Genomic DNA, 25,857 nt, shown 5'->3' with positions numbered 1-25,857 from the left:
TTTACTGTAATCTAGATTCGTTTTTGTTGTAGTTTTATAGAGTATTTTATTAACAGTATTTTTGTTATAGCCATTATTTATGAATGTGTCACTAATGATTTTTAGTTCTTGTTTCAGGGCTTGCTAGTTGGAGCAAATAGTTGTGGCTCTGTTTTTAAGGGTGTTAATAACTCCATATTTTTGTGATAGGTGGTGGTATGAATTAGCATGTATGTATTGGCCAGTGTGTGTCGGTTTTCAGTAGACTGTGAAGGATAGACTGCCTGAAGGAAGACGTGTGACTAGTGTGTCTAGGAACGGGAGCGAATTTTGGTTTTTGATTTCGATGGTAAATTGTATGCGTTCGTGTTGTTTGTTCAGGTGGCTGAGGAGTGTGTTTAGCATTTGTCGCCTGTGCGGCCAGATCGCGAACACGTCGTCAACGTATCTAAGCCAGACTGTCGGTCTTAGAGTGGCGGAATCAAGAGCCCTTTGCTCAAAGATTTCCATGTAGAAGTTAGCGATTGGAGGGGGATAGTGGTGAGCCCAAGGCTGTACCTTCTTTTTGTAGGTAGAATTTGTTTTGCCACACGAAGTAACTGGACTTTAGTATGTGGGCAAAGAGGGCCGTAATATCGGCAAATTTGTTCTGTAGTAGGAGAATTGTGTGTGTCGTTGATGGGGCCATTAGTGAAAAGGGCAGAAACGTCGAAACTGACTAATAAGTCGTCTTTGTCGAGTGTTATGTTTTTAATTTTGTTTATAAAGTATTGTGTGTTTTTATTTTTGTTGTTGTTGTGTGGAGGAAATTATCTTCGAATGTAAATCAATGTAGGTCAGAATCAAGGCATGGAGCATCTATAACCCTCAGAGAAAAGGCCATATTTCTGTAGCCCTGTGCAATACTAGGTAGCAGATGAGTTTCATCACCAAGTATTTTTTTATGTTGAGCCCATACATGAGAGGTTGGTTGATTAACCTATAGTACGTTAGTACCATGTATGGGTGGTTGGGAGAGAAGGTACTTGTTCACATTTGATTTGAATGACTGTATATCGTATTCCCTGGGGAACACAATAAGGGGAAGACTGCCACAGCACAGCAGTTGCAGGGATGAAGGAGGACGAGCAGAAGAAACTTGTTCTGTGGATTTCAAGGTGCACTGTGAAGGGATATTGAGCAACAGCTGCACGTGTTACAATGAGCTTAGTACTAAGTGGGGGAATTACTGATGCTATTTCAGATGAACATTTTTCATGGAAATATTTGTAGAATACACATAGTGCAGAGACTGATCATCTGTGAGAAAGTGTGTGGGGGGGAGTAAGAGATGGGTCATTGATAAGTCTGATTAATGACATTATCCTCTGTATTGAGTTGGGCATTTTGAGGGAGCTTTTGGGGCCCCCACACCATATATGACAGCAGTACTTGATGGCTGGGCGGATTTGTGATTTATATAAGGTTAACAGCTGTTCAGGGGGTGAAGTAACGTCTTGAGCGAAAGAGAAATCCTATTTTTTTAGAAGATGAGGATGCAATGGTTGTTATGTGTTTATGCCAGGAGAGGTTTGATGTCAGGGTAATTCCACAAAGGAAAATCTCAAATTGTCTGGAAATTTGGGTGCTGTCAAAAATAATACTGGGAGAAAATGGTTCTTTTATATGGGAAATAAGGCTCTACTAGGTCTTATTAGCATTGAAATTGACTAGGTTATCTGAACCACATTGGAGGATGGCTTGGAGATTAGAATTGAGGGAACTAGTGGTTGATGTTCTGTAGGTTGAGACGAGTTGTGTGGAGTAAGGTTTATCATAAGAAAGGGAGGAGTACTTAGTAATGTGCTTGTCTGCAAAACTGTGTATTGGGTTGGAGGTAAGCTGAAGTAGGTCATTGATATATATAGTAAGAAGAGGGTTGGTGAGAGGATAAGGTATAATACCTTATACCTTCCTAGGAGTCCTGCAAATGGTAAAAACCACATTGGAATAGAACAAATGCCTCAGTTTATTTTTACCCCATTTGTTCCAACAATATGAGTGATGTTTGGCATAACACAAGAATAAACATTTCTAAGGATAAACCGTTAAAAAGTTTATTCTGCAGACTGGCCACCAGGGAGTATATGGGACTATAACTAATATGATACCTCAAGAGCCTCACAAGTCAGCTAGTAAATAATCTTGCTGCCACTATTCTGTAGGTGGGCTTGGAGAAAGCCCAGGTAGTTAAATTGGGGGGGGAGCAGTGTGGAGAATGATTTGCAGAAGAGTTGGGCAAAATTTTCATTTGTAATGACTTAGCAAAGAATTCATTAGTGCATGTTATGTTACACATTCTCTCTCTCTTTGTGCTTTACTACTCCTTTCCAATTTCAAATCTTACCCTAAACAACCATGAAAAGTCAAGTAAAGAAAAACAGATTGTATGTGAAAAAAGATAACCCACTCAAAATATTTCAGACACACTTTAAGTATCACGACCTCAGCTCTAACCTCATATTTATTTCCATCTCCTTTCTGCAAAGTCACATCTTATTCTCAACTTCAATAACTATGCATCTCAGGTTTTCTCAAGAAGACTCTGTTTATATAAAGCTTATGTTATAGTATTTGTGCATAAGTTCATTCCGATACAGGATATCACTGTTCAAATTAAAATCTCATTTTGATTTTTCTTCAACTAAAAGTCTCTGAATCATTTTGTCAAGTTTGTTGTCTCTATCATTCTCCTGATGCTACAACCATTTTAACTTTACTGATTTCCTTTTCTTTAATGATTGCTATTACAAAAGATGTTTTGGAAAAACTCAAAGTTCAACTTAAAAGAAAGTTTTATGTTAAAAATCTGCTCTGACTTACTGAAAAATAATCTTACTTTTTCATCTACTCTGACTAAGCAGATGCAGTGCATTTGATATCACCAATTATTCCAAAAATATGTCTACTAGATAATCTCGACTACTTCTGATTTTCCTCACCACTAATCTTTCTAAGCATACCACGAGCAGATTTCCATAATGAAAATCTCATTTCTCCCATATGGGATAGCATAAGGAACATGAGCAATGATTTGCCAAGGGCATGCTATCCTTCATCTCGCATCATGATTACCAGGTACCTTATATAGGTGGCAAGTTTTTTCACTTGGTTACAAAATATTCTTGCTTACTCCTTTATCCAAGTGTAAGCAAATAAAACTTGAATGTGATGTATCTTCATGACTAGACTATTTGTATATAGAGGCTGATGACTTTGCATTGGGTGTTTTATTATCCCATAATGCAAAGCACACTTCCTTTTGGATGCATAATGCTATGCATTAAGCAGGGGGGGGGAATCACTACTCAGCTTGGTTTCAACCTTTACTAAGATCTTGTTGGTATGAGTTAGACTGAGGGATTATAATGTATAGTGATATACATGTCCAAATACAGATGGCAGCTGATGCAAAGTCGACAGTCTCAATATCCCACAACACACTCTCTTTTGGACATGTATATGACACTAGTCACTATGGGAAGTCCCTAGTCTAGCTCACGCTCACAAGACTTCAGTAAAGGGCTGAAGTCTTGTGAGTGTGGGCTAGACTTCAGTAAAGGGCTGATCAGGAATATAATTTCTTGTCAAGTATAATTTACTTTGTAACCAAGTAAATATACTTTCCACAACTGTTAGAGTTAAGTTTGGGTGATTACATAGAACTTCTACCACTTGCATCATACTTGAAAAGATAATTCATGTGCAAACTTTCTTTGTGTACATTTGAATCAAGGATTAAACAAGAATATAATTCTTGTTTAATCTTTGGCAAGGATTAAACAGAGCCTCCGTAGCTCAGTCAGTATAGTAGACGAAGCTTGGTCAGAAAGACCTGGGTTCGCTTCCCATCAGTGACATGAGGAACCTTTATCTGGTCTCTTTCAACTAAAGGTGAGTTAGCCGGTCTCATACGGAGGTAGGGGGTTTCTTCATCTGGAAACTCGGGTTTTTCGTCCCCCAGAACAGGCAAACTGGCTCCGTGAACACACATGGATTACAGCCATGAATAAGTCCCAGCCATATGCCAGTACTGAGCCCAGATAAAATTGGCGGGGCGGGGAACGGGGAGCAATGGTGAACTACGCTGTAAAAAAATCTCGCCTGGAATACTTTGTGGGCAATACCTACAAAGTCACCTACGGTCGGAAATGACTAAAAGGGAAAATCACATCAGATCAAGGATTAAACATGAATTATTGGCAAGTATAACTTGGTTGTTTGTAACCAAGTAAAAAAACTGTCCACAAACTATCTCTGATCTGGAGTATTTTAGTAATAAGGTGATAAACCTTCTACTACTATACATAAGAAATATATGACTTTCGCAGGGGTCTGGGTAGCATAAACAGGTTCTATACAAAAGTGGCCTAGTTGTGAAGACACCTCACATGCACTTGTTTGCTTACACCTGGGTAAAGGATTAATCAAGAATATAATTTCTTGTTGAGTATAATTTAACCACCTGAAATTTCTTGCCTTTTACTTTTTTCTTGAGTTATTAATGTGCACTACCTGCTGATTATGATGTAATGCATGAGATTATATGATGATCAGCATGACATGATCTGATTACATTATTTTATGTGACTCCACCCATCACAGGTAAACCTACAGTACATGTAAATCTATGCAATTTTATTTTTAAATAAAAACAAAATTCATATTTGTAATTCAAGAATTTTCTCTATACTGAATAAACAGCAGATAGCAAACTGAAACTTGTTAATGTATATCACTGATCATTTCAAGGCAAAGAGCTGGAGACCATTACTGCAATTACATACTGAATTAGATTAGAATGGTCAAAAGAATAAAATGAAAAATTCAAAGTTAGTTTGTTTACTAATAAATGACTAGTGCAATGTGACTAGAGCAATGTAAGATTTATACAACCTTCATTTTTACTTAAAAAAGCTAACGGTGAGAGGAACAATTAAATAGAACTTCTCTGATGTATGATAAACAGATCAATCAATACAATTTCAGTTTGGTTTGAAGACCTCTCAATTTTTATCAGAAGTCCATCAAAAGGAAACTGCTCTCTCTGGCAAATAGTATGGGCTGCAACCCTGACTTATCCAGTTCTAAGTATATAACTGCAGCAGATCTGAATGTCGGATGATAGCGAGAAGACTACATGAACATTAGATTTAGTGTGCATACCTCAGCATATGAAAGAGGAAATATTCTTAACAGATGCAAATGGTGAGGAAAATTTGAAAAATATACATACTGACAAACTGGCAATCTGCATAATTATAAAAATGCACTCCAAAATTTTACCTGGAAGTGTTATACAACACTTTCCAGAATGAAAGATATAGGTCTGTAATTATGTATAGTTTTTCTATATATTTTTGTTTCCAATTACAAAAAAAAAATCATAAATATGCAAAATAAACTGTTTACTTACCTCTGTTGTTTGTGTGCAACACTATCACCCTTTTCGCTATTTTTTCTTTTTTTGTTCTCCTATAAAGAATCATATGAATTTTAACAATGAAATGTAATTTCACTGTTAATTTTATAACATTTTAATTAAATAAAATAAATATCATTAACCAGTATTATTTATTTAAAAATTAACTAGGCTGAAATGCTGAAGATCCGTTATTTCGAGCATACGTAATCTGCCAATGAAAGGATTGGGGATTTTTAGCTAACAGAAATTATTTGAATTTCAACTGCATTTCCTTTGGTTTATTTCACTAATCCCACCACATATTTCTGTCTCACTTGCTGCACAATATTTCTAATGTTCCTAACTTGTATTTTAAGCTCATCATGCAAACTATTCACTTCTTGATCATTATAATTTTCTAATAAATTTTTATGTTTGCAATGCATGCCTAATTTTTGGATTCATCCATTTGACTCCTATCCTATATATCCTTCTTATGGTATTAGATATACAATCTGTTACTGTTGTCAAATATCACCCAACTAATGCCAACCATTTCTCAAAGGTTTCTACTGACCTTATGATAATCTCCAGCTTTGCAGATATATAAGCTTGCCAATTTCAGTAACCAAGCAAATGAAATCTCTGCTCTGGACTAATAGGAGGTGATTAGAATCTCACTGAGATTTTTGTGAAAGTTTATCCAGCAGATGATTTTTTGTTATCCAGAATAAGTAAGCGCTGCTTTACAGCAAAACTGGCATGAAAAATACCACATATGTTCTCTACAGCATGGATCCTAAATTATCGAACGCATCTAAGTGTCCAGGCTTGTTGTATATCTAATAAAATGAGATCAGAATGGCAAATTTCTTGTGATTATATTATGGTATTAAATTATTTCTCAAGGCATGTTCCTCAACCAACAGGTTCCAGTTAGAAGGTGTTTATGAATTTCAATGCCCAACATGAGACCATCATTCTGCTTGCTGGAGGCCCAAAACAGTTTATAAATAGTTCCATGCTTGATCTCTAAAGCAGGATTTCTGGATAATCTAACTCTTAGCTTACCAACAGAACTCATATACTATATAAACTAACATAAGTATATAGGTTTACAATTGATACATGTATCCTATGTATTTTCAATACACACATTTTATATGTCATGGAAATTTATTTCCTATTCAGCTTTCAATCTAACTCTAATCTACTTAATGGTTATCTAAGAAGTTACAAACTTGCAACATAATGTCTCCCCCCCCCCACCCCACACACACACACACACAAAGAGAGAGATCAAAATTAATCTTGTGCAATTCCAAATGCAAGTTTCCTGGTAATGATGAAATTTTTCTTATTGCTCTAAAGGGTTGTATTCCAGAGTTAATAAGTTTTATATTTTCCTATATCACTTAATGGATGATTAAAAATTAGCTTATATCAAATATTTACAGAGAAGGAAACAAATCTTTATTATTAAATTCATTATATTGGTCTCACTTTAATTCTTTCTGTAGTAATGGAGAAAGTCATTAACAGTCAGCTGCTGAAATACCCCAAAACATTCTCTGCTAATAATCAACAGATCTCCTTGCTTATTCCTCTGTTATAAGTGTAAATAAGGATAAAACATTACAGGTTCAAAGTAATACTTTATGTTGCAAATCTGAAAAACAAAGTGGTGAGTAAAAGAGTAAGATGTAAGTTTTTTGCATGGAGAGTGGTAGGAGCATGGAATACATTGCCTGAGAGGGTGATAAAAGTGCAAGCCACTGATGAGTTTAAGGAGTGTTATGATAAACTTTGTATTAACTAGCACTGACCTCCTTAGATGAGCCTTGCAACTCCATGGAGGGTACAGTATTAAGAAAACAATAGTATGAAATCTGTATATCATTTCAGTTAATGCAGTTTTAAAAAACTGGAATTTTATTGAGAATTCTCTTCTTTAGTCAACTCAAAATCAGAAGTATCTTTTGAGATGCTTTGTTTCACAGTAAATTATAAATTAAACAGATTCCTTCTCCCATGAAGCAAAATGCTAACATTATCAATCATTATGTGTTGTCTGGCACAAGAATGACGACAAGTGTTATAATAATCTTAACAACTTCTATGTTGTTTATTATTTTAACGGTATAAAAGAACACAGAAACTAAGTAAATAATTAATTTATTAACTTGATGCTGATATTTCGCTGGTATTATAACCAGCATCTTCAGAGCACAAAAACACTGTTTGTCACAATACGTGAGACTAAAACAACATGGTGTACTTAAACAAAATTGTAGCAGCAACACAAAGACTAGAGTCCTGATTTTGGCGCCCTCTATCTGAAAAAAAAAAAAAAAAAAAACCGCTATCATATATTACTAGAGTCCTAGAAAAGTGCTAGTTTTTTCTTAATATGACTGTCTCCCAGATCTTCGGCAAGTTAATACAGCCATATTTGTTGAGATTTGGAGTGTGTTTTAGGGCTTCTGTCGCCTCTAAGAACAATCTCTCTGATTTATATGGGTTTCTGTGTAGTACTTTTGTGTTTTTCCAGTTGATCCTGTATGCAGGGGTATCCAGAGCATGGTCTGCTAGGCCCGACTTCCCATAATGATAATTCCGGACGTATCGTTTATGTTCGCTGATGCGGATATTCACAGTTCTTCCTGTTTGACCGTAGTAGGCTAGATTGCATGAGCAGGGTACTTGGTAGACTCCTGGATGTGATAAAGGAGGAATGCTGTCCTTGGGTGAGCGGATGAGGGTGGCTAATTTGCTACATGGTCTGAATGTAGTGCGTAGTTTATGTTTATTGAGAATTCTTGAGATCTTTTCGGATGTGCCTTTAATGTAAGGGATGGTGACTGTTTTGTTGTAGTTCTCTGTGGTGGATGGTGGGAGGGGTTTCTTAGGAGTGTTTAGTATTTTGTTTATTTTTTGTGGATTGTAGCCGTTGGCCAAGAAGGTGTGGCGTAAGTGAGTCAGTTCAGCAGTAAGAGCCTTGTCATTTGAACAGATTGCTCTCACTCTATGGGTTAGCGTTTTTAATATGCTATATTGTTGAGAAGGATGATGGTGTGATTGTTTGTGTAAGTATCTGCCTGTATGTGTGGGTTTTCTGAAAACTGAAAATGATAAGGAACCATCTGGGAGACGTGTGATGAGTGTATCCAGGAAGGGCAGACAGTTGTTGGCTTCCAGTTCCATAGTAAAGTGGATTTTTGGATGTTGGCTATTTAAATGTGCTAAGAATGTTTTATATGTCTCAGGGCCATTTGGCCAAATAGCAAGCACATCATCAACATAGCATAGCCAAAGTGTTGGTTTGAGAGTGGCTGTATTGATTGCTTGTTTTTCCAGGTGTTCTATGTAAAAGTTGGCTGGGGGGGAAGGGGGGAGCCCATGAAATTGGCGCGGCAACTAAACAGGTTAGCCTTCTTAAAGAGGTGCCGAGACACCAAATTAATACCAAACTGTTTTAAAATCAAAAATAAGTTCCACTCGGCCAAAGCCCAACGCATCTATAAACGAGCGAGTGTAGTGCTTTTACGCGAACAAATTAACACCACTCGCCGGGAATTAGCACAAGCAAATACAACCATCAGCGCCTTACGAGAATCACTGCATAATATTCTAAATGCGGAACTTTGGCAGATCTTAGAGAACATCACCGACGCAACGGCAAAAAAAGAATTCGACAGAGTCAAAAACCGGCACCAAAAGAAGTTCGAAAATCTACAACAACGGAACACCATACAACGACCGCAATTACAACAAGACCTCGTCGTCGTGAATCTATCGTCACTCACCTTAAGCAAAGAAGCCACGACTGCTTTAAGTCGAGGGCACAACTTTGCCATAACTCCCAAGCAAGTTCCAAAAGCCGAAATAATGGCGTCCATCGAACGAGGAATTTACAACCTGCCTCCAACAATAGCTAACAACATACGTTTAGATGTGGCCAACATCCTAATCAAGTCTAAGCCTCCCAAAAATAATATCCCACATAAGGAATTCATTGCTATAAAAGAGCTACACAACAACAGCCAGATTACCATAACAAAAGCAGACAAAGGAAATGCAACCGTGGTGTTGGACACAACTGAATACGAAAACAAAATGCACACACTATTACAAGATCAGTCAACATACAAAATTATAGATCGCAATCCCACCAACACACAAAAGAATAAGGCACGAAAATTATTAAAAAAAGTCACTTCCTGGCCCAAAGACACAGTTAACAAACTCAAACCCTTCCATGTTAAAACACCGAGGATCTATGGATCACCAAAAATTCACAAACCAGGCACACCCCTATGCCCAATTGTGCACAGTATAAATAGTCCCACATACCAACTGGCTAGACATTTAGCGAAGCTACTAGCCACTCTCACTAACAATTCTCCCTCCTTTGTCAAAAATTCAGCACACCTAAAAAGCATCTTACAACACCTCACCCTAAAAAGCTCAGACTTAATAGTAAGCTTTGACATCACTTCACTATTCACAAATGTACCACTAATAGAAACCCTCAATCTACTGAAGTCACACTTCCCCCCTGATATATTTGAACTATTCAAATTCACAATACATGCAGGATATTTCACATGGAAAGGGAAAATATACAAACAAATTGATGGGACAGCCATGGGCTCCCTCCCCCCCCCCAACTTTTACATAGAACACCTGGAAAAACAAGCAATCAATACAGCCACTCTCAAACCAACACTTTGGCTACGCTATGTTGATGATGTGCTTGCTATTTGGCCACATGGCCCTGAGACATTGAAAACATTCTTAGCACATTTAAATAGCCAACATCCAAAAATCCACTTTACTATGGAACTGGAAGCCAACAACTGTCTGCCCTTCCTGGATACACTCATCACACGTCTCCCAGATGGTTCCTTATCATTTTCAGTTTTCAGAAAACCCACACATACAGGCAGATACTTACACAAACAATCACACCATCATCCTTCTCAACAATATGGCAGATTAAAAACACTAACCCATAGAGTGAGAGCAATCTGTTCAAATGACAAGGCTCTTACTGCTGAACTGACTCACTTACGCCACACCTTCTTGGCCAACGGCTACAATCCACAAAAAATAAACAAAATACTAAACACTCCTAAGAAACCCCTCCCACCATCCACCACAGAGAACTACAACAAAACAGTCACCATCCCTTACATTAAAGGCACATCCAAAAAGATCTCAAGAATTCTCAATAAACATAAACTACGCACTACATTCAGACCATGTAGCAAATTAGCCACCCTCATCCGCTCACCCAAGGACAGCATTCCTCCTTTATCACATCCAGGAGTCTACCAAGTACCCTGCTCATGCAATCAAGCCTACTACGGTCAAACAGGAAGAACTGTGAATATCCGCATCAGCGAACATAAACGATACGTCCGGAATTATCATTATGGGAAGTCGGGCCTAGCAGACCATGCTCTGGATACCCCTGCACACAGGATCAACTGGAAAAACACAAAAGTACTACACAGAAACCCATATAAATCAGAGAGATTGTTCTTAGAGGCGACAGAAGCCCTAAAACACACTCCAAATCTCAACAAATATGGCTGTATTAACTTGCCGAAGATCTGGGAGACAGTCATATTAAGAAAAAACTAGCACTTTTCTAGAACTCTAGTAATATATGATAGCAGGTTTTTTTTTTTTTCAGATAGAGGGCGCCAAAATCAGGACTCTAGTCTTTGTGTTGCTGCTACAATTTTGTTTAAGTACACCATGTTGTTTTAGTCTCGCGTATTGTGACAAACAGTGTTTTTGTGCTCTGAAGATGCTGGTTATAATACCAGCGAAATATCAGCATCAAGTTAATAAATTAATTATTTACTTAGTTTCTGTGTTCTTTTATACCGTTAAAATAATAAACAACATGTTCGACGAACAGATAAGTCTGTGCACACAACTTCTATGATTTGTTTCCTTGGTCAGAATAGTCTTCTGATCCAAATATTTGCACCAAATGCATCACTAAAACAATTCTTATGGGCAAAGAAACAATCCAAAATTCCCCATTCCAATTTAAAAACATGCCCCTTATTTCAGCCTTTGGTTCATGAGAAGTGCAAGGATGTTAAAGAGAGAATTAAGTGTACTGCAGTTGACTTCCAAAATCTTTCTTTTCTGCTTATGCTAAACCTCAAAAGAGTCTCAAGGCAAACCAGTGACATATCCAACAGTGATTTCGAAAGGGAGCAAAAGGGGGGGGGGGCAATCTGAAAGGATGAATGGCATGCATAAATGACATTCCTGCTTTCATATCCACTGCAAATTAGATGTAACTTTTGTCCCACTTTTCTTCCACCTCTTTTGCACCTGGATGGTTCTAATGCAGTAGAACCAGTAAAAGATCAATCTTCTGGGTTTTAACTTTTCCTTGAATGTTCATTGATGATCATGGGAAATTCCAGAAAAAACTGAATACCAAAAATTTTCCTAATCCTCATGGCATTACTCCAATTGTTCTGTAGATCTGTGATCCAGTTCACTGACAATTTTTTTCTCACCTTTTTATGCAAGATAATTTTACTGGTAATTATCTTGCATCTTGGTTATCAGCCTATATCCAACTATTCCAGGAGAGAGTGGCAAAATCTTTACTATCAAATTACTGTCTAAATATTCTTCTTAAATTTCTTCTGTAATGGAAATAGGTGGAAATGAAAAACAACTGAAAAAAAATCATGAATGCCATGTGGCTGCTACTACCTGAAAATCTTGCAACTTATAAAGCAAGAAGATTCCTTGGTCATGTCATACATTTCAGGACAAATGTCACAGAAAAGTTCAGAGGAACTCAAGTAGATGCATTTGATCTCACTCTGGCATTTGACAGATTCAAGCTGCCATAACATATTAACTGTTTTCTGACTTCTGCAAGAGTTACCAGCTTTCTGCCTGGATGCAAATTACATGTGACAGTTAATGAATCTATAGTCTGAAACTGTGCAACTAAAGCTCTTTTGCCAGCTCTCTTCCTTCTGTATATTAATGATCTTCTCTGGTTCACTGAAAACAATCCAGTTTTCATGATGACCCTACGCTGCACTTATATTTCTCATTTAACAAACCTTGTACCATGTGTTTCATCAAAACTTCTAGAATGTTTATTTCTGCAATGCCAATTTTGACACATTAGAGTTCTGGCGATTGGTAAACTCATTGCTTGCAAAATGTAATCCTTTATTGCAAAAATACTTCTGCCTGCCAGTCTATCTTTGAAAACATCAAAATCTCTGGAAAAGATTCTTAGGGTATTTCCATGGACATAGTTCATCCAAATTATCATTAATAATTTTCCAACTATTCTTAAAACAAATTTTCTTCTTCTTGATCCACTCTTCTACTTCTGTCCTTTGGAACATTCCTACCTCTTATGTATTTCCTTCACAGTACAACTTTCCCATCTTCAAATCTAAATGCCATATAATGATAAGAAAATAGAATTTCTGGAATTCTTCAGAGAAATGTCTACTACATGTAGTAGAGAATAAACAAGGTTGAAGAGTTTTGGTCCTAGCATTAGAAGATCTGATTGTAATGGAGATGTTATCTTGTCTGCAGTTGGAGAGAATGAGCACATATTTCTGATTTCAAGGATTAACAGGCATGCTGAAGTATGAAGGGGGAGAAAGGAATTTGCATGAATTATAAGGTAGGTGATTATAATAATCATCTTAGAAATCAACTTGGAGCAGTTCCATGGATGAAGAATTGGAAAGGAGAGATCACCAGTGCATGGGATTTGGTTGATTTATGGTTTATTGGCACAAGGACAGAAAAGGTTATGCTGCATCACAACAAAGGTTACAGCACTACACACAAGGTGTAAATAAATAGTCATAAAGAGATAAATTGGCAAATATGTATGTAAAAAAATTAAAGAATGCAGTAGCTACAAATAAACAGAATTTATAATCAAACATGTTTGTATAAATTAATTTTTTGTAAAAACTTTAAAATGTCATATAGTTTGTATGAGTCTGATAACATTTACCTGAGTGCACAGGGCTTGTCCAGATAAGTAAAAAATTTCCTTTTTTGCATGAAGTGCTGGGACTCCATCACAATATAACAAATGGTGAGATGCATGCTGCATTTTTCACAAATAGGTGGCTCATCAGCACTCAGTAAATGTGGAAGATGACTGTGACCTATGCAGAATCTAACAAAAACAACTTCCTCTTTTCTGTTTTCGATGCTAAACTAGACCGCCAATGCTTAATTTCCTGCAATTTGTTTGTCACTGCTTCCTACTATGACTGCTACTGGGCAATTATCTTTGATCTTATAAACTCTGTAGTCTGTAAATGGTAATGTCAAACAGTATGCTGAAAAAATATAAGTCTATCAAGCAGCTGCATCTGCAGTCTCATGTCATTTATTTAAAATGTGGCTGAGAATCAAGCACAATAAAACATTAAAATTAAGGGTCTTCATTTTGTACAACAGTTGTAAAACTGTTGAGCACTGAATCCCTAGATTATGCATGGGAGAGGAAATAGCTGGTAAAGAACTCAATGAGTCTATATAAATTACCCACTTTTTGTAGCAGTTTCCTTTTATATGCACTAGTGCAAGCTGAATGGCATGCAACTCTGCTGTATAATTACTGCACATGTGAGACCTGGTTGAAGATAATAATGTCAGGAAACACAGCAGAACAGCCAACAGAGAACTAAACCATCAGTAGAGATGGACAACAAATCAGAGTGGGCTGCTGTGTGTGCATTAAACAATTGCAGGTAGACAAATGATGGAGTATGAGACTTCTGTAGCTGACAAAGTGAGATGTTGCAAGAGGGAGTGCAAACCTGCTATGGAGGAATGTTATTATCGACATTCATGCCAAAAGCTTCCAAAATTGCTTTAACATGCATAGTAAAATGACGTATCACAGTCTGATGTGTGTATTTGTGTGTGATATTGAGCCTCCTAGTGTAGAGAAAGAGACTAGTTGACAGAGGATGCTCCAGAAGACTTTTAGGGCATAGTTAAGAGACAACTGTTTCCATCTAAGTGATAGAGCTGGTTCACTTGCTTCAACATAAAGACTTGCAGTGGGCGATGTGCAAAAGACACTAGCATACCTTAATGATGGATGGGATCCAACCATAGCAGGTATTCTGCCTTGCAGAATTACAGACTTGAGACTTGTAATCCATCTCTGAATGTATAAGCACATGATAAAGATGAAGCAATGGAAGATCGATCTGCACTCCATTCAGTAGAGGATCGAGTACAAAGGAGGTTTAATGCTCTCTTGCATTTTTCTCTTAGTTCACAAATATGTGTAAGGAATGTACATTGTCTATCAAAGATAAGTCCCAAGAACTTGGCTTCAGTTACTACTGGAATAACAGTTTGTTCCATTCTTAACTCAGGATTAGGATGAAGAGTGCATTTTCAGCAGAAGTGTACACAGACCCCTTTTTCTGCTTAAAAACTGAACTCATTATTAAGAGTGTATGGAAAGCAGGTAAGCGTATGGAAGGAAGTACTAAGTCTATTTTTCAAAAGCAAGAGGTCATTTTTTATTAAAGATTTCTTCAATGATATGATCTTATCCATTTGTGTTGGCACTGTTCCACAGTGTGTTGTGCCCATTAGAAAACCTTCTTTACCTTCTGCATCAGCAGAAGGTTTTTTTATCTATCTGAATAACACTGAGAAATGTGACATTTGGTGTTTCAAAACTATGAAACAGCATTTAAGATTTAAACGCAATGCAGTAAAAATATACTAATGATATTATAAATCAATAGTACATTAATACTCTGAGTTGGCTAAGGGTTACATAATCAGAGAAAAAAAAAAAACATGAACTTTTTTGTAACCACTTCAAGTCTCCAATAAAAAAATAGTATAATAGTCTCACACCAGGACAAAATTCATCTACCACCTCAAAATTGTTAGCTAAATAAATTTTGAAAACAAAGTAACTGCTACAGGTTATTTCTTGATATTAGAAACATGACTAGAGACTTGTGCAAAGTGTAAGAGGATGACCACAAATATATGTCAATTAAAAATTACAGTTCAGTGTAACTGTTGTTCATTTTTAATTTGATGTTTTAAAAAAAAGCATTGAAGTCATACCTTATAGCTCTATGCAACCTGTCCAAGCACATTGAAATAATTTTCCAGTAAGTTTCATTATAATGGGTATTTACATAGTCAACTCTCACTACAAGTAAACTTGTAGAGCACAAAGGAATAGTGTTATATAGTGGAAGGTTTGCTATAACAAAGTTCTTTAGCTTTTGATATTGATTGAACTTTGGCTGGGACTTTTCATAAGAGTTGATTATTATCACAAAGATGAATTAGTTACATTAATGAGGAAAAAAAATAGTTACTGCATATGATATTTTAGATGAAATCAAATTTTATCAGGATAACTCCTTTAGCATTCCTTTCTGAATATAATGAGTTTAACTTGTGCAAGATAAAAAGAACTTTTTGAGAATAATAATTTAGGTATAGAATAAGATTGACATGTTGATTATGCAATGGTCTTTTTATTTTTTGTTCTAGAGACTACAACTTTGCTTAAATTAACAACAAAGTTAACTCTGAAAAAATTTTCTAAGTTAAAAAAAATAAAAAACGTAAGGTACAAAAATATCCATACTAATCCTGAAATAGATTTTATTCTAATGAAATTAGCAATTCATGGAATGGAATTTTGAGTTGGAGCTCAGTATACTGTATGTTACAAATCAATCATACAATTTATTACTGTTTTGAACAGCAAAATACAGAGGGAGAGGGGGGGAGAGATAGGGGCTTCAGTTTATGATGTTTTTTGCTTTACAATTTATGTCCATTCAGAATAATACCAGTTTATTTGTATTGTGGAAAACATTAAGTATTAATAAAAATTAAAGAAATAACAATGGAAATTTTATTTTTTCTAGAGTAATAAATATGGAAAATTCCTCATGAATCTAGCATTTTAGGGAATTTTTCTTGCCAGTTCTCATTCATTATTGAATGAATTCACAAGTGTGAATTTGAAGAGTGATTAATGCAGCTTTAACTGTGATGATTTTTATTTGCATTATTATAAGTGAATTAAGCTGCAGTAACAAAATGCGTATACAGTAGTATATAATAATTATAACAAAAATAAATGCATGAAAAAATGCATTTATTTTTTGTTATAATGCATGAAATTTAAAATATTAAATAAAATAAATGCATGAAATTTAAAAAAGTTATAAGTTAGCTAGTAATAGTAAAACCCCCAGTAAACAAGACAATAAGAAGGCATGCATATCCATAAGTGTGGAGGACAAAAATGGAGATTAAAATGGAAATGCTGTGTGTGTGTGTGGAACTCAACCTGGCCAATTCAATTAATTGTACTCTAATGAAGAATTCTCAGAGACCCAAAAATACTTTGAATTATCAGTCCTTGCTAGAACCTCCAAGATAGCATACTCACATGAGAGCATGATATAATGTTTGTGTTATGCATCATTGATGACATGAATCAATGCAACATCCCCAGAACACAGATATTATTATTATTATTGTGATATCTTGACTCATCCAACTACTCTTCGTGAGAGGATGCTCCACTCCATACATAATGCCACTGTCTACACACTTTGCCATAAGATGATGGACAGTGGCAATCTATTACCACTAACAGTAGTTTTTGCCTGCAAACTGCATGTGTACTATTGCTGATTTGCCTGTATGTGGGGTGAAAAACGAGAGTTTCTGAGAAAAAAAATCTCTGCCTACTTCAGTATGAGATAAGCTAACTTACCTTTGATTGAAAAATCCATATAGTTTCCTCTCGTCAAGATGAGAATTAAACGCAGGTCTTTTTCAATTGAAGGGCACAATATTCCCCCACTCTACTAATTGTGCAATAGAGATGTTTAATTATGCATAATTAAGCTTTATCCATAATTAATTAATTATTGATTAAGCCAGGAGTTTGTGCAATACAATGAATGAAAAAGATGGAAATGAGTCTTTTACAGGAAGAAGGGATGGTTCTTCAGGTTCAAGTAAACCAAAATTCACATTGTTAAAGTTACGAGGAAAAGCTTAAAAACTGACATGAAAAAAAAAATTTTTTTTTTTTATTTAGTTCAGTTTATTTTATTTACTATCATAGCAATTTAGTCATAGAATTTATAATGTTTTTTTATTGCAAATAAAATTACCCTTTCTCAAATTAGAAAAAAAAAAATTAATGTGAAATAATTCAAGACAATTCTAAAAAAAGAAAAAGTGTTATAAGATTTCAGAATGACAACTAATTTACCATCACAGCAAACTGAGCCTATATTAATTTTTGGCATGTGTACTATAGATAGCTCACTTATGTAATGTCATTGGCAAGTTATAATCTTGCCTAATCCTGATTCTGCAACTAAATAAATGACCTAATTTAAACCAAACTGAGATATGACAAATCTTTGTGTGTGTGTGTGTGTGTGTGTATTATATAATTATGTACATACACACAAATTTCATTAATTATAAGTAGAGTAGAGTGGAATAATTATTTTTACTCTGCTCTTCCATTACTTTAAAAGTTATTCCTAATTTTTTCCATATGAATGCATAGATTTAAACTAAAATGAAAATCACATGACATTACAGTAAATATCCTAAACTAACTGATTGGCTAAGTGGATAGCATCCCTGCTCTTAAAACTATGGGTTTGAATTTCAATGTGGCATGAATGCATTTGGCTGAGAGATTATTCACAACCTGGTGTGAAACCACCAAGACTACTATGCCACTTACTGGAGACCTGGAGAGTGAAAGGTTTTGCCTCTGATGTAGAGTTTTTGGATCATTTCCTTTGGCTACCGTAGTAATATTTTATATATGATTAGTTTATTTTCATGGGTGGGATACACATATAAAAACAATGAAGTGTCTCAGTAAATGTTTGTAAGGATCTCAAATATCAATCTTTATTAAATTGTCTATAAAAATTATTCTTGTTGAGAGGCTTATACGCTGGTTATACATGATAACTAATAATTAAGGAATTGACAGCGTACACTAGAAATATAAATTAAATAAACTTTAATATATACTTTCCGATATTTCGGCAAACGTCACGTTGCCATCTTCTTGGGAACTTATTACAAAGACATGTGCACACAAGTACTACATAATAGCAAATGAGAACTGAAGCTAGGAAGCTAACGTTTTCCTAAAGTCCTGATACCAATATAGCCTGCCAGGGGACTTTAGGAAAACGTTAGCTTCCTAGCTTCGGTTCTCATTTGCTGTACTTGTGTGCACGTGTCTTTGTAATAAGTTCCCAAGAAGATGGCAACGTGAAGTTTGCCGAAATATCGGAAAGTATATATTAAAGTTTATTTAATTTATATTTCTAGTGTACGCTGTCAATTCCTTAATTATTAGTTATCATGTCTATAAAAATGAACAGACAGAGCAAATTTAAGAGGTAATAATGTTAAATAAGAGAGATTATCAATTTTTTAAGTTATTCCAAATTAAAAAAAAAAGGGCTGTAACAATGATTACCATACTCTGGTGTAATGGTAAGATTATAGTGCTAAGATCTAAAGTGAGCACCTTAGTTTTGCCAAGCTACATTGCATAAATTATTCTATGAACACACACACACACACACACACACACACACATACACACACACACACACACACACACACACACACACAAAAATGTAATTTCAAAAAATTTCTAAGCACCAACAAACTGATTAGAATATTAGTGTTTCTAGTGTTTTTTATGTTATAAATAATCTATTAAAGATTGATAGAAAATGAATTTCTTAACCAATGAAGATAAACAATAAAATATTACCTGGTTAAGATGAGAAGAACTTAAAACAGGTAAAAATTTCTAAGAAAAAAAAAAAAGAACAGGCAAATGATAAATTATTTATAATCGCATAATTCTGTAAATGTTTACAAGTATCAACAAAATACAAACACAGTAGTTAAAATTAACAGACATTCCATTATAACAAAATTGAGGATTTGAGAGCAATATAAAGCAAAAGATCTTTCAATGAGAGACTGCAGTCGACATATTGACTGCATGTAATTTCAATCTAACTCAATCTGTAAATAAAGTAATTATTTTAGTTTCACATTTTTCAAGTCTTTTCATTTTGATGTATGACATTAAAAAGTTTGTTCATATAATAAACAATCCAAATGTTTAATTTCACTTTTTTTTTTTTTTCACAGTAATAATCATATTTAAGTGACACGAAAATACAAGAAGTTCTCTGAAATAAGCATTCAAATGGCTGAAAAGCTTATGTGTGGACAATAAAATGGCTGAAAAAGAAGAAGTGTACTGACCTGACACCCTAAGAATAAAATATATAATGATTTATTAAGATGTGGATTTATCATGAATTTTTCATTTTTGGAGCACACATGTCATAGAAAAAACATTAACAATCAAGTAAAAACTATTATTAACTATTACATGACATGTCCAAGGAGTCTAAAGACTCATCGAGGGAGGGTACTTACTTCCACAACTCTCTGTCTCCACCATGATCACCAGCCATGCCGAACTGCCACTATCAATAGATCATCTACAGCAGTCAACATAATGTAAAAGGCAAAGCTCATAACGTTAAAGAGAAAAGAACGAATGTCCTATTATGCTGTCCTTTGCAATTTGATTGAAAGTAACCTATAGCCAATGGAATAAATGAATCTTAAAATAGCTATTAGGGGTGCTTAAGGGTCAAAGCTGTATAACTGAGAGGAGACCTCCACATAGCCTTTAAAGGAATGAGGAGAACCAACCAGGTCTTCTGACCTAATGTTCAATCCTCACCTTCTCGCTGTACACCCTGTTGGGTATCTACTTGGATATTGAACGAATGAGGATAGGCTGGCAATTTGGGATTTAGCCGACCAAACTGTATTCTTACTGGTTAAACCAAAATAAAAAATGATGGTACGACATGACAAAATTTCATGCCGGCTGGGGCGTCGCCCAGTTAAACAAGGCCCCCATTGTTTTCGCCAGGGAACCAGGGTGAACAGTGAAAAGTCAGCTACTGGAACAAATCTGAAAACACACCCCAACTCAACATCTCCAGAGTTAAAGATCGGTACTATCAACATAAGAAGCCTGAATGGCAAAGAAATGGAGCTAGCTGAGGAATTAGATAAGTACCAGATCGACATAATAGGGGTGACTGAAACAAAAAAGACAAAAACTGGTGAGATCTTTCTGAGCAATAAATACAAAATGTTATATTCAGGCAAATGACAATCAAGGAAAAGAAGGAGTTGCCATAATATTCAACACAAAATATGAGGCTAATCTTCTTGAATAGCAGTCAGTCTCAAGTAGAGTAATGTGGGAAAATATAAGAATGGGGAACTGAACAATGAGACTTATTTGTGCCTATGGTCCCACAGAAGGTTCTACTAAGGTAGAAGTGGAGGAATTTTTTGTGGCTTTAGAAAAAGCAACTTTAGAAAAAACAACACAATGAAAAAGGAAAAGTTGGTCCTTGTTGGGGATCTGAATAGCAGAGTAGGAAATAATTGTGAGACATACAAAAATATTTTGGGAAAATTTGGAGAAAAGAGCAAAGCTAATAATGACATATATCTGTTCGATTTCTGCTCAGGACATGGACTGGTTATTGCTAACACCATGTTCCAACATAAAAATGTGCACAAATTCACATGGAGAGAACAGGCAAGGAATAAGAAAAGTCTCATTGACTATGTTATTGTTGATAGTGATGTTTTCTCCCTGCTGCAGGACACCAGAGTGTACAGAGGATTTGAAATTGGAAGTGATCACTATTTAGTCTTGAGCAGGATAAAATTGAATTTCATATTGAAAAGAAGAACATATAAGAAAGTTTTAAAGCAAATAAAAGTTGAGCAGCTCTCAGATGTGAACTGTAGACTAAAATACACAAAGATTATTGAATTAAAAATAAAAGAGTTTGAGAACAGGAATCAAACCTTTGAGATTCAGTGGCAAACTCTGAAGAAAACCATGATTGATTCTGTCAGAGATACATGTGGTGAGGTTGTCTGCAAGGATAAAAAAATCAGAATTCCCTGGTGGACACAGGAAGTTAAAGAGGCAGTGAAGGAAAAGAAGAAAGCATATCAAAAGTTTCTGTCAAATAAGTCAGCTTGTGCTCTTAGAGAATACAGAGACAAATGCAAGAATGCTAAACACTGTGTAAAACTAGCTATACAAAAGTCATGGGAGGACTTTGGCAAGAATATAAAAAATAAATATCAAGAAGGTGGTAAAATATTCTGGAGGTTGTTGAAGAAGCTTAGGAATGGAGGAAAGTGTGCTGTAAAAGGAGTTAGGGATGATAAAGGTGACATGAAAATGGGAGAAAAAGATATCCTTGAAGTATGGAGTAATTACTTTGAAAAACTTCTAAATGAAACAAGCAGTGATGACAGCACTAAAAAACACTGACCAGGCATGCAGTCAGGAATACATATCCATACTTGAAGTAGAAAAAGCCATCAAAGGCTTGAAATGTGGAAAGGCAGCAGGAGTAGATGATATTCGACCAGAAATGCTGAAGTATGGTGGTATAAGAGTCTTACAGTGGCTGCACTGCATAGTTCAGAAAGCCTGGACAGAGGGACGAATTCCCGATGATTGGAGTAGAGCTCTAATAGTACCCATATATAAAAAGGGAAATAAAACTGAATGTGAGAATTACAGAGGTATTTCCCTACTGAGTGTTCCTGGCAAGATCTATGCAAGTATATTTGAAAAACGGTTGAGAAGAATTGTGGAAGAAAAGATTGGTGAAGAACAAGCTGGATTCAGGCCAAATAGAGGCTGTCAGGATCAGATCTTCACTTTACGACAAATAGTCAAGAAAGCATGGGAACATAACAGAGATCTGTATTTAAGTTTTGTCGATCTACAAAAGGCATATAACAAGGTGCCAAGAGAGAGAAGCTATTCAATACGCTACAGTTATATAGTGTCAATGGAGCATTATATTAAGCAATACTTAGTCTTTATTTGAGTTGTAAGTCAGCAGTTAGAATTGAAGGAAGTACATGAAGGTGGTTTAATGTGAATCTGCTGTAAGGATGTACATTATCTCCTCTGTTATTTGTTTTCTATATGGATCACATTATGAAGGAAAGTGGTATTGAAACATGATATCAAAATTGGAGATGTTAATGTCAGCTCTTTGCTTTATGCGGATGATGTTATACTTCTAAATAAATCTGCTACAAGTCTGCAAGATTCTCTGACTAAACTGAATAGCTGTTGTAATAGATATGGTATGAAGGGCAGCAATAAAAAGACAAAGACAATGAAAATAAGCAGAATCACTGAAAATGTCAACTGTGTGTGAATGGAGAACCTGTCGAACAAGTAAAACATTTCAGCTACTTAGGCATGATTTTTACTGAATGATGGTAAATTGAATATAGAAATAGACAACAGAATCAGCAAAGTTGGTAATGGTGAGAAGTCAATTGAATAAATTTATATGGAATAAGAGAGAGATTAGTCAGAACACTAAATTAGCTGTATACAAGACAGTGTTCAAACCAGTTTTAACTTATGGATCTAAGAGCTGGGTCGGAAGTAAAACACTTGATCAAAGACTAGAGACCGCAGCTATGAGAGTTCTGAGAAAGATTAGAGGGGTGAACAGATGGCATCAATGGCAATATCATATTAAAAACGAAGGTATTAGGAAAGAACTTGACATTGTTATCATCCAGGAATGCATTAGAAGAGCTAATCTCAGGTGGATGGTCACTTAAACAGAATGGGTGAGGAAAGATTAGCAAAACAAGTGTTCTCTGCCTGGTTGGCAGGAAAACGACCCAGAGAAAGACCAAGATATAGGTAGATTGATACGGTACAAAGTGCCTTAGACGATAGAAATATAAGATCTGATAATGTTGGAGTCTTGACAAGTAACAGACTGATTTGGAGGAAAATTGTAGATAGGAAGTTAGTAATGATGTAAATGTTTCATGTAGTACTATCATATCCTGTACACTCCTTGAGGGTACATGTCAGGAATTTGATGATGATGATGAGCTGCAACCGATAATGCACATAACATTCAAACACTGGTAAAGAAACATCTATGAATCATGCAGCTAAAATAAATTTCAATACTGGAGGTAGGAAATATTTATATATGGAGAAACAAAAAAATTTAAAGCAGTTGTATTATATGCCAACCTACAAAAAAAAAAAAAAAAAAAAAAAAAAAAAAAAAAAAAAAAAAAAACTGAATGAGAATTACAAAGGAATCTTATCTGAAGTGTCTAATATTAATTTATACAAGTATATATGAGAAGAGATTCAAGAAAATTTGCTGAAGAAAACTTGGGTGCAAAAAAACTTAGGCAAGGCAAAATAGGGGTAGACAAAGTGCCAAGTAAAAAGTTTTTCAATACAACTTATAAGGAGTCCAATTTAGATTTAAGAATTTAGGTTTATGTTGAAAACCAGCAATTAGAAATGAAGGATGTGAAAGGTGATGGATATTTATTATGCCACTGTAATTTTTAATCTGTATATGGATCACACTATAGGAAACATGATGATAAACCTGATATGAAAATAGGGAATATAAAATAAAAGAGAGAAAGAACAAACTACAGACTAATTAATATATCAGTAACTGCTTAAAGTATTGGAAAAGTTGATTAAAGGCAAAATCAAACACTGGGTATCCATCCAGCGACAGGTCCTGTCTTAGTAATTTGTTCATAGTTTATAATAAATGTGACAGCAGAGCTGGATAAAGGAAAAGCCTATGCTGGGCTTTGCAAACACATTTGACAGAATACCACATGGAAATGGATATGAAGCTATTAAAATGGTTAGGGGATTGACTGGAAAATAGACTTAGAGAGTAGCATATTATTATTATAATACCTCCAGAGAGTCCAAGACGCATCAAGGGAGGACGCCTACTCTACAGTTTCTCATCTACACCAAATGCACTACCTTCATCATCTACACCAATGCCATCTACCGCCGACCATCACTATTAGTATTTTCACAGACAATCACAAACATCCATGTCGGGATTCAAACCCGCAACTTTTTGGCTGGAGAGTGGATATGCTAACCGCTTGGCCAACCAGGCCTGCATATAGTGGAGTCGAAAATCTAGAAGAATGAGGGTGAGTAGTGGAGTACCTCAGGGATCTATACTGAAGCCGCTACTCTTTAATTTATATATCAATGACATAAAGAATAATTTAAAAGTTGTTTGCTGACAATGAAAAACTGGGAAGAGCAACAGCTGATAAAGGTGATGCAGATATCCTGCAGGATATTTTGCCCTGCAGGATATATCACACTGATGGTACTAAATTGCAGGAAATTGATGAGGCTAGAGACTCTTCAGAAAATTTTCAATAGTATGATAAATAGAGAACTAAGGTTTATGTTGAAAACCAGCAATCATCTATGGAAGATGTAGAAGAATGCGGTTAATAAGGATGTGTGGATTATATTTTTTACATGGCAAGTGGTCAATGAGTAGAATGGATTGTCAGAATTATTTGCAAGTGCCCTCAGAGTAAATGAATTTAAGGAGAGGTATGATAGGTTTTGTGAGTATAAACATTAGTGTGAGTCTCCAGACCCGTGTGGAGATAGGATATCTTCTTCTACTATGTGTTATTCCCGCTTCCCATGCAGGGTCCGCATGTTACTTTTAGATGCGACTTCTTGTTAGTACTGCTCCCAACCGACCTGTTGCCTGGTCTGCCGCTGGGGGGTGGGATATATTCTTGACTGTAGAAGCGTATGTACATGGGGCCAGTTTGCCTGTTTGCGGGATGAAAAACGCCAGATAAACTGGCGGAAAAAACCCTACTGACCGCGCCCAAGACCGGCTAACTTGGCTCTGCCTGAGGAAGATCCTCAAATTCCTCACGTCTACAACGGGAATCGAACCTGGGACACTCCTTCCCCAGACATATGGTTGCGAAGCGCAAAGCCACTAGGCTAACCGCGCGGTCCTGTGGAGATAGGATATAATAATAATTATTGGTACAGTTCTCTTAAGTAGCTGAAACAGAAAAGTCTTTAAGCCAGCAAAAGTACAGGCAAGAACACATGAATTCACATTCTAGACAGAAAATGTCTTAGTATTATTTTCAAAAAGAACGTGACATTATAAACAGTGAAGTAAATAACAGAACTATCTATAGTAACATAATATGGACATTTAAATAGACTGGGAGATGAATGATCAAGCTTGAATGAAAAATGATAGAGGAAAGCAATTAGAGAACAGAAATTAATAGCTAATGCAGTTAAATATTACGAAGTAAACTAATCTGGAAGGAACTCTTGGTAATAAACTAATAATGAAAATTTTTGTTGAGCTATT

At 35.6% G+C, this 25,857-nt stretch overlaps 1 protein-coding gene across 3 annotated transcripts in view; it reads right to left on the bottom strand.

The window, feature by feature from the left end:
• LOC150095640 (uncharacterized) overlaps window positions 1-25,857 on the bottom strand; it is a 205,250-nt gene that overhangs the window by 55,153 nt on the left and 124,240 nt on the right. For all 3 annotated transcript variants that reach the window (XR_016550027.1, XM_090409716.1, XM_090409715.1), the window contains exons 15-16: window positions 19,302-19,340; window positions 5,435-5,493 (exon numbers count right to left, since the gene is read on the bottom strand). Coding sequence is in view for 2 of the 3 variants with exons in the window: in XM_090409716.1 (XP_090265842.1) it covers window positions 5,435-5,493; window positions 19,302-19,340 (98 nt within the window). In the remaining variant the exon portion in view is untranslated. The remainder of the gene's footprint in view (window positions 1-5,434; window positions 5,494-19,301; window positions 19,341-25,857) is intronic.

The sequence above is a fragment of the Typopeltis vanoorti genome, chromosome 20, assembly GCF_054136105.1.
Source record: "Typopeltis vanoorti isolate ZY-2024b chromosome 20, IOZ_Tvanoo_1.0, whole genome shotgun sequence".
In the NCBI taxonomy this organism is placed as follows: Eukaryota; Metazoa; Arthropoda; class Arachnida; order Uropygi; family Thelyphonidae; genus Typopeltis; species Typopeltis vanoorti.
Note: the sequence above shows the minus strand (reverse complement) of the source record. Positions and strands in the feature narration are given on the sequence as shown.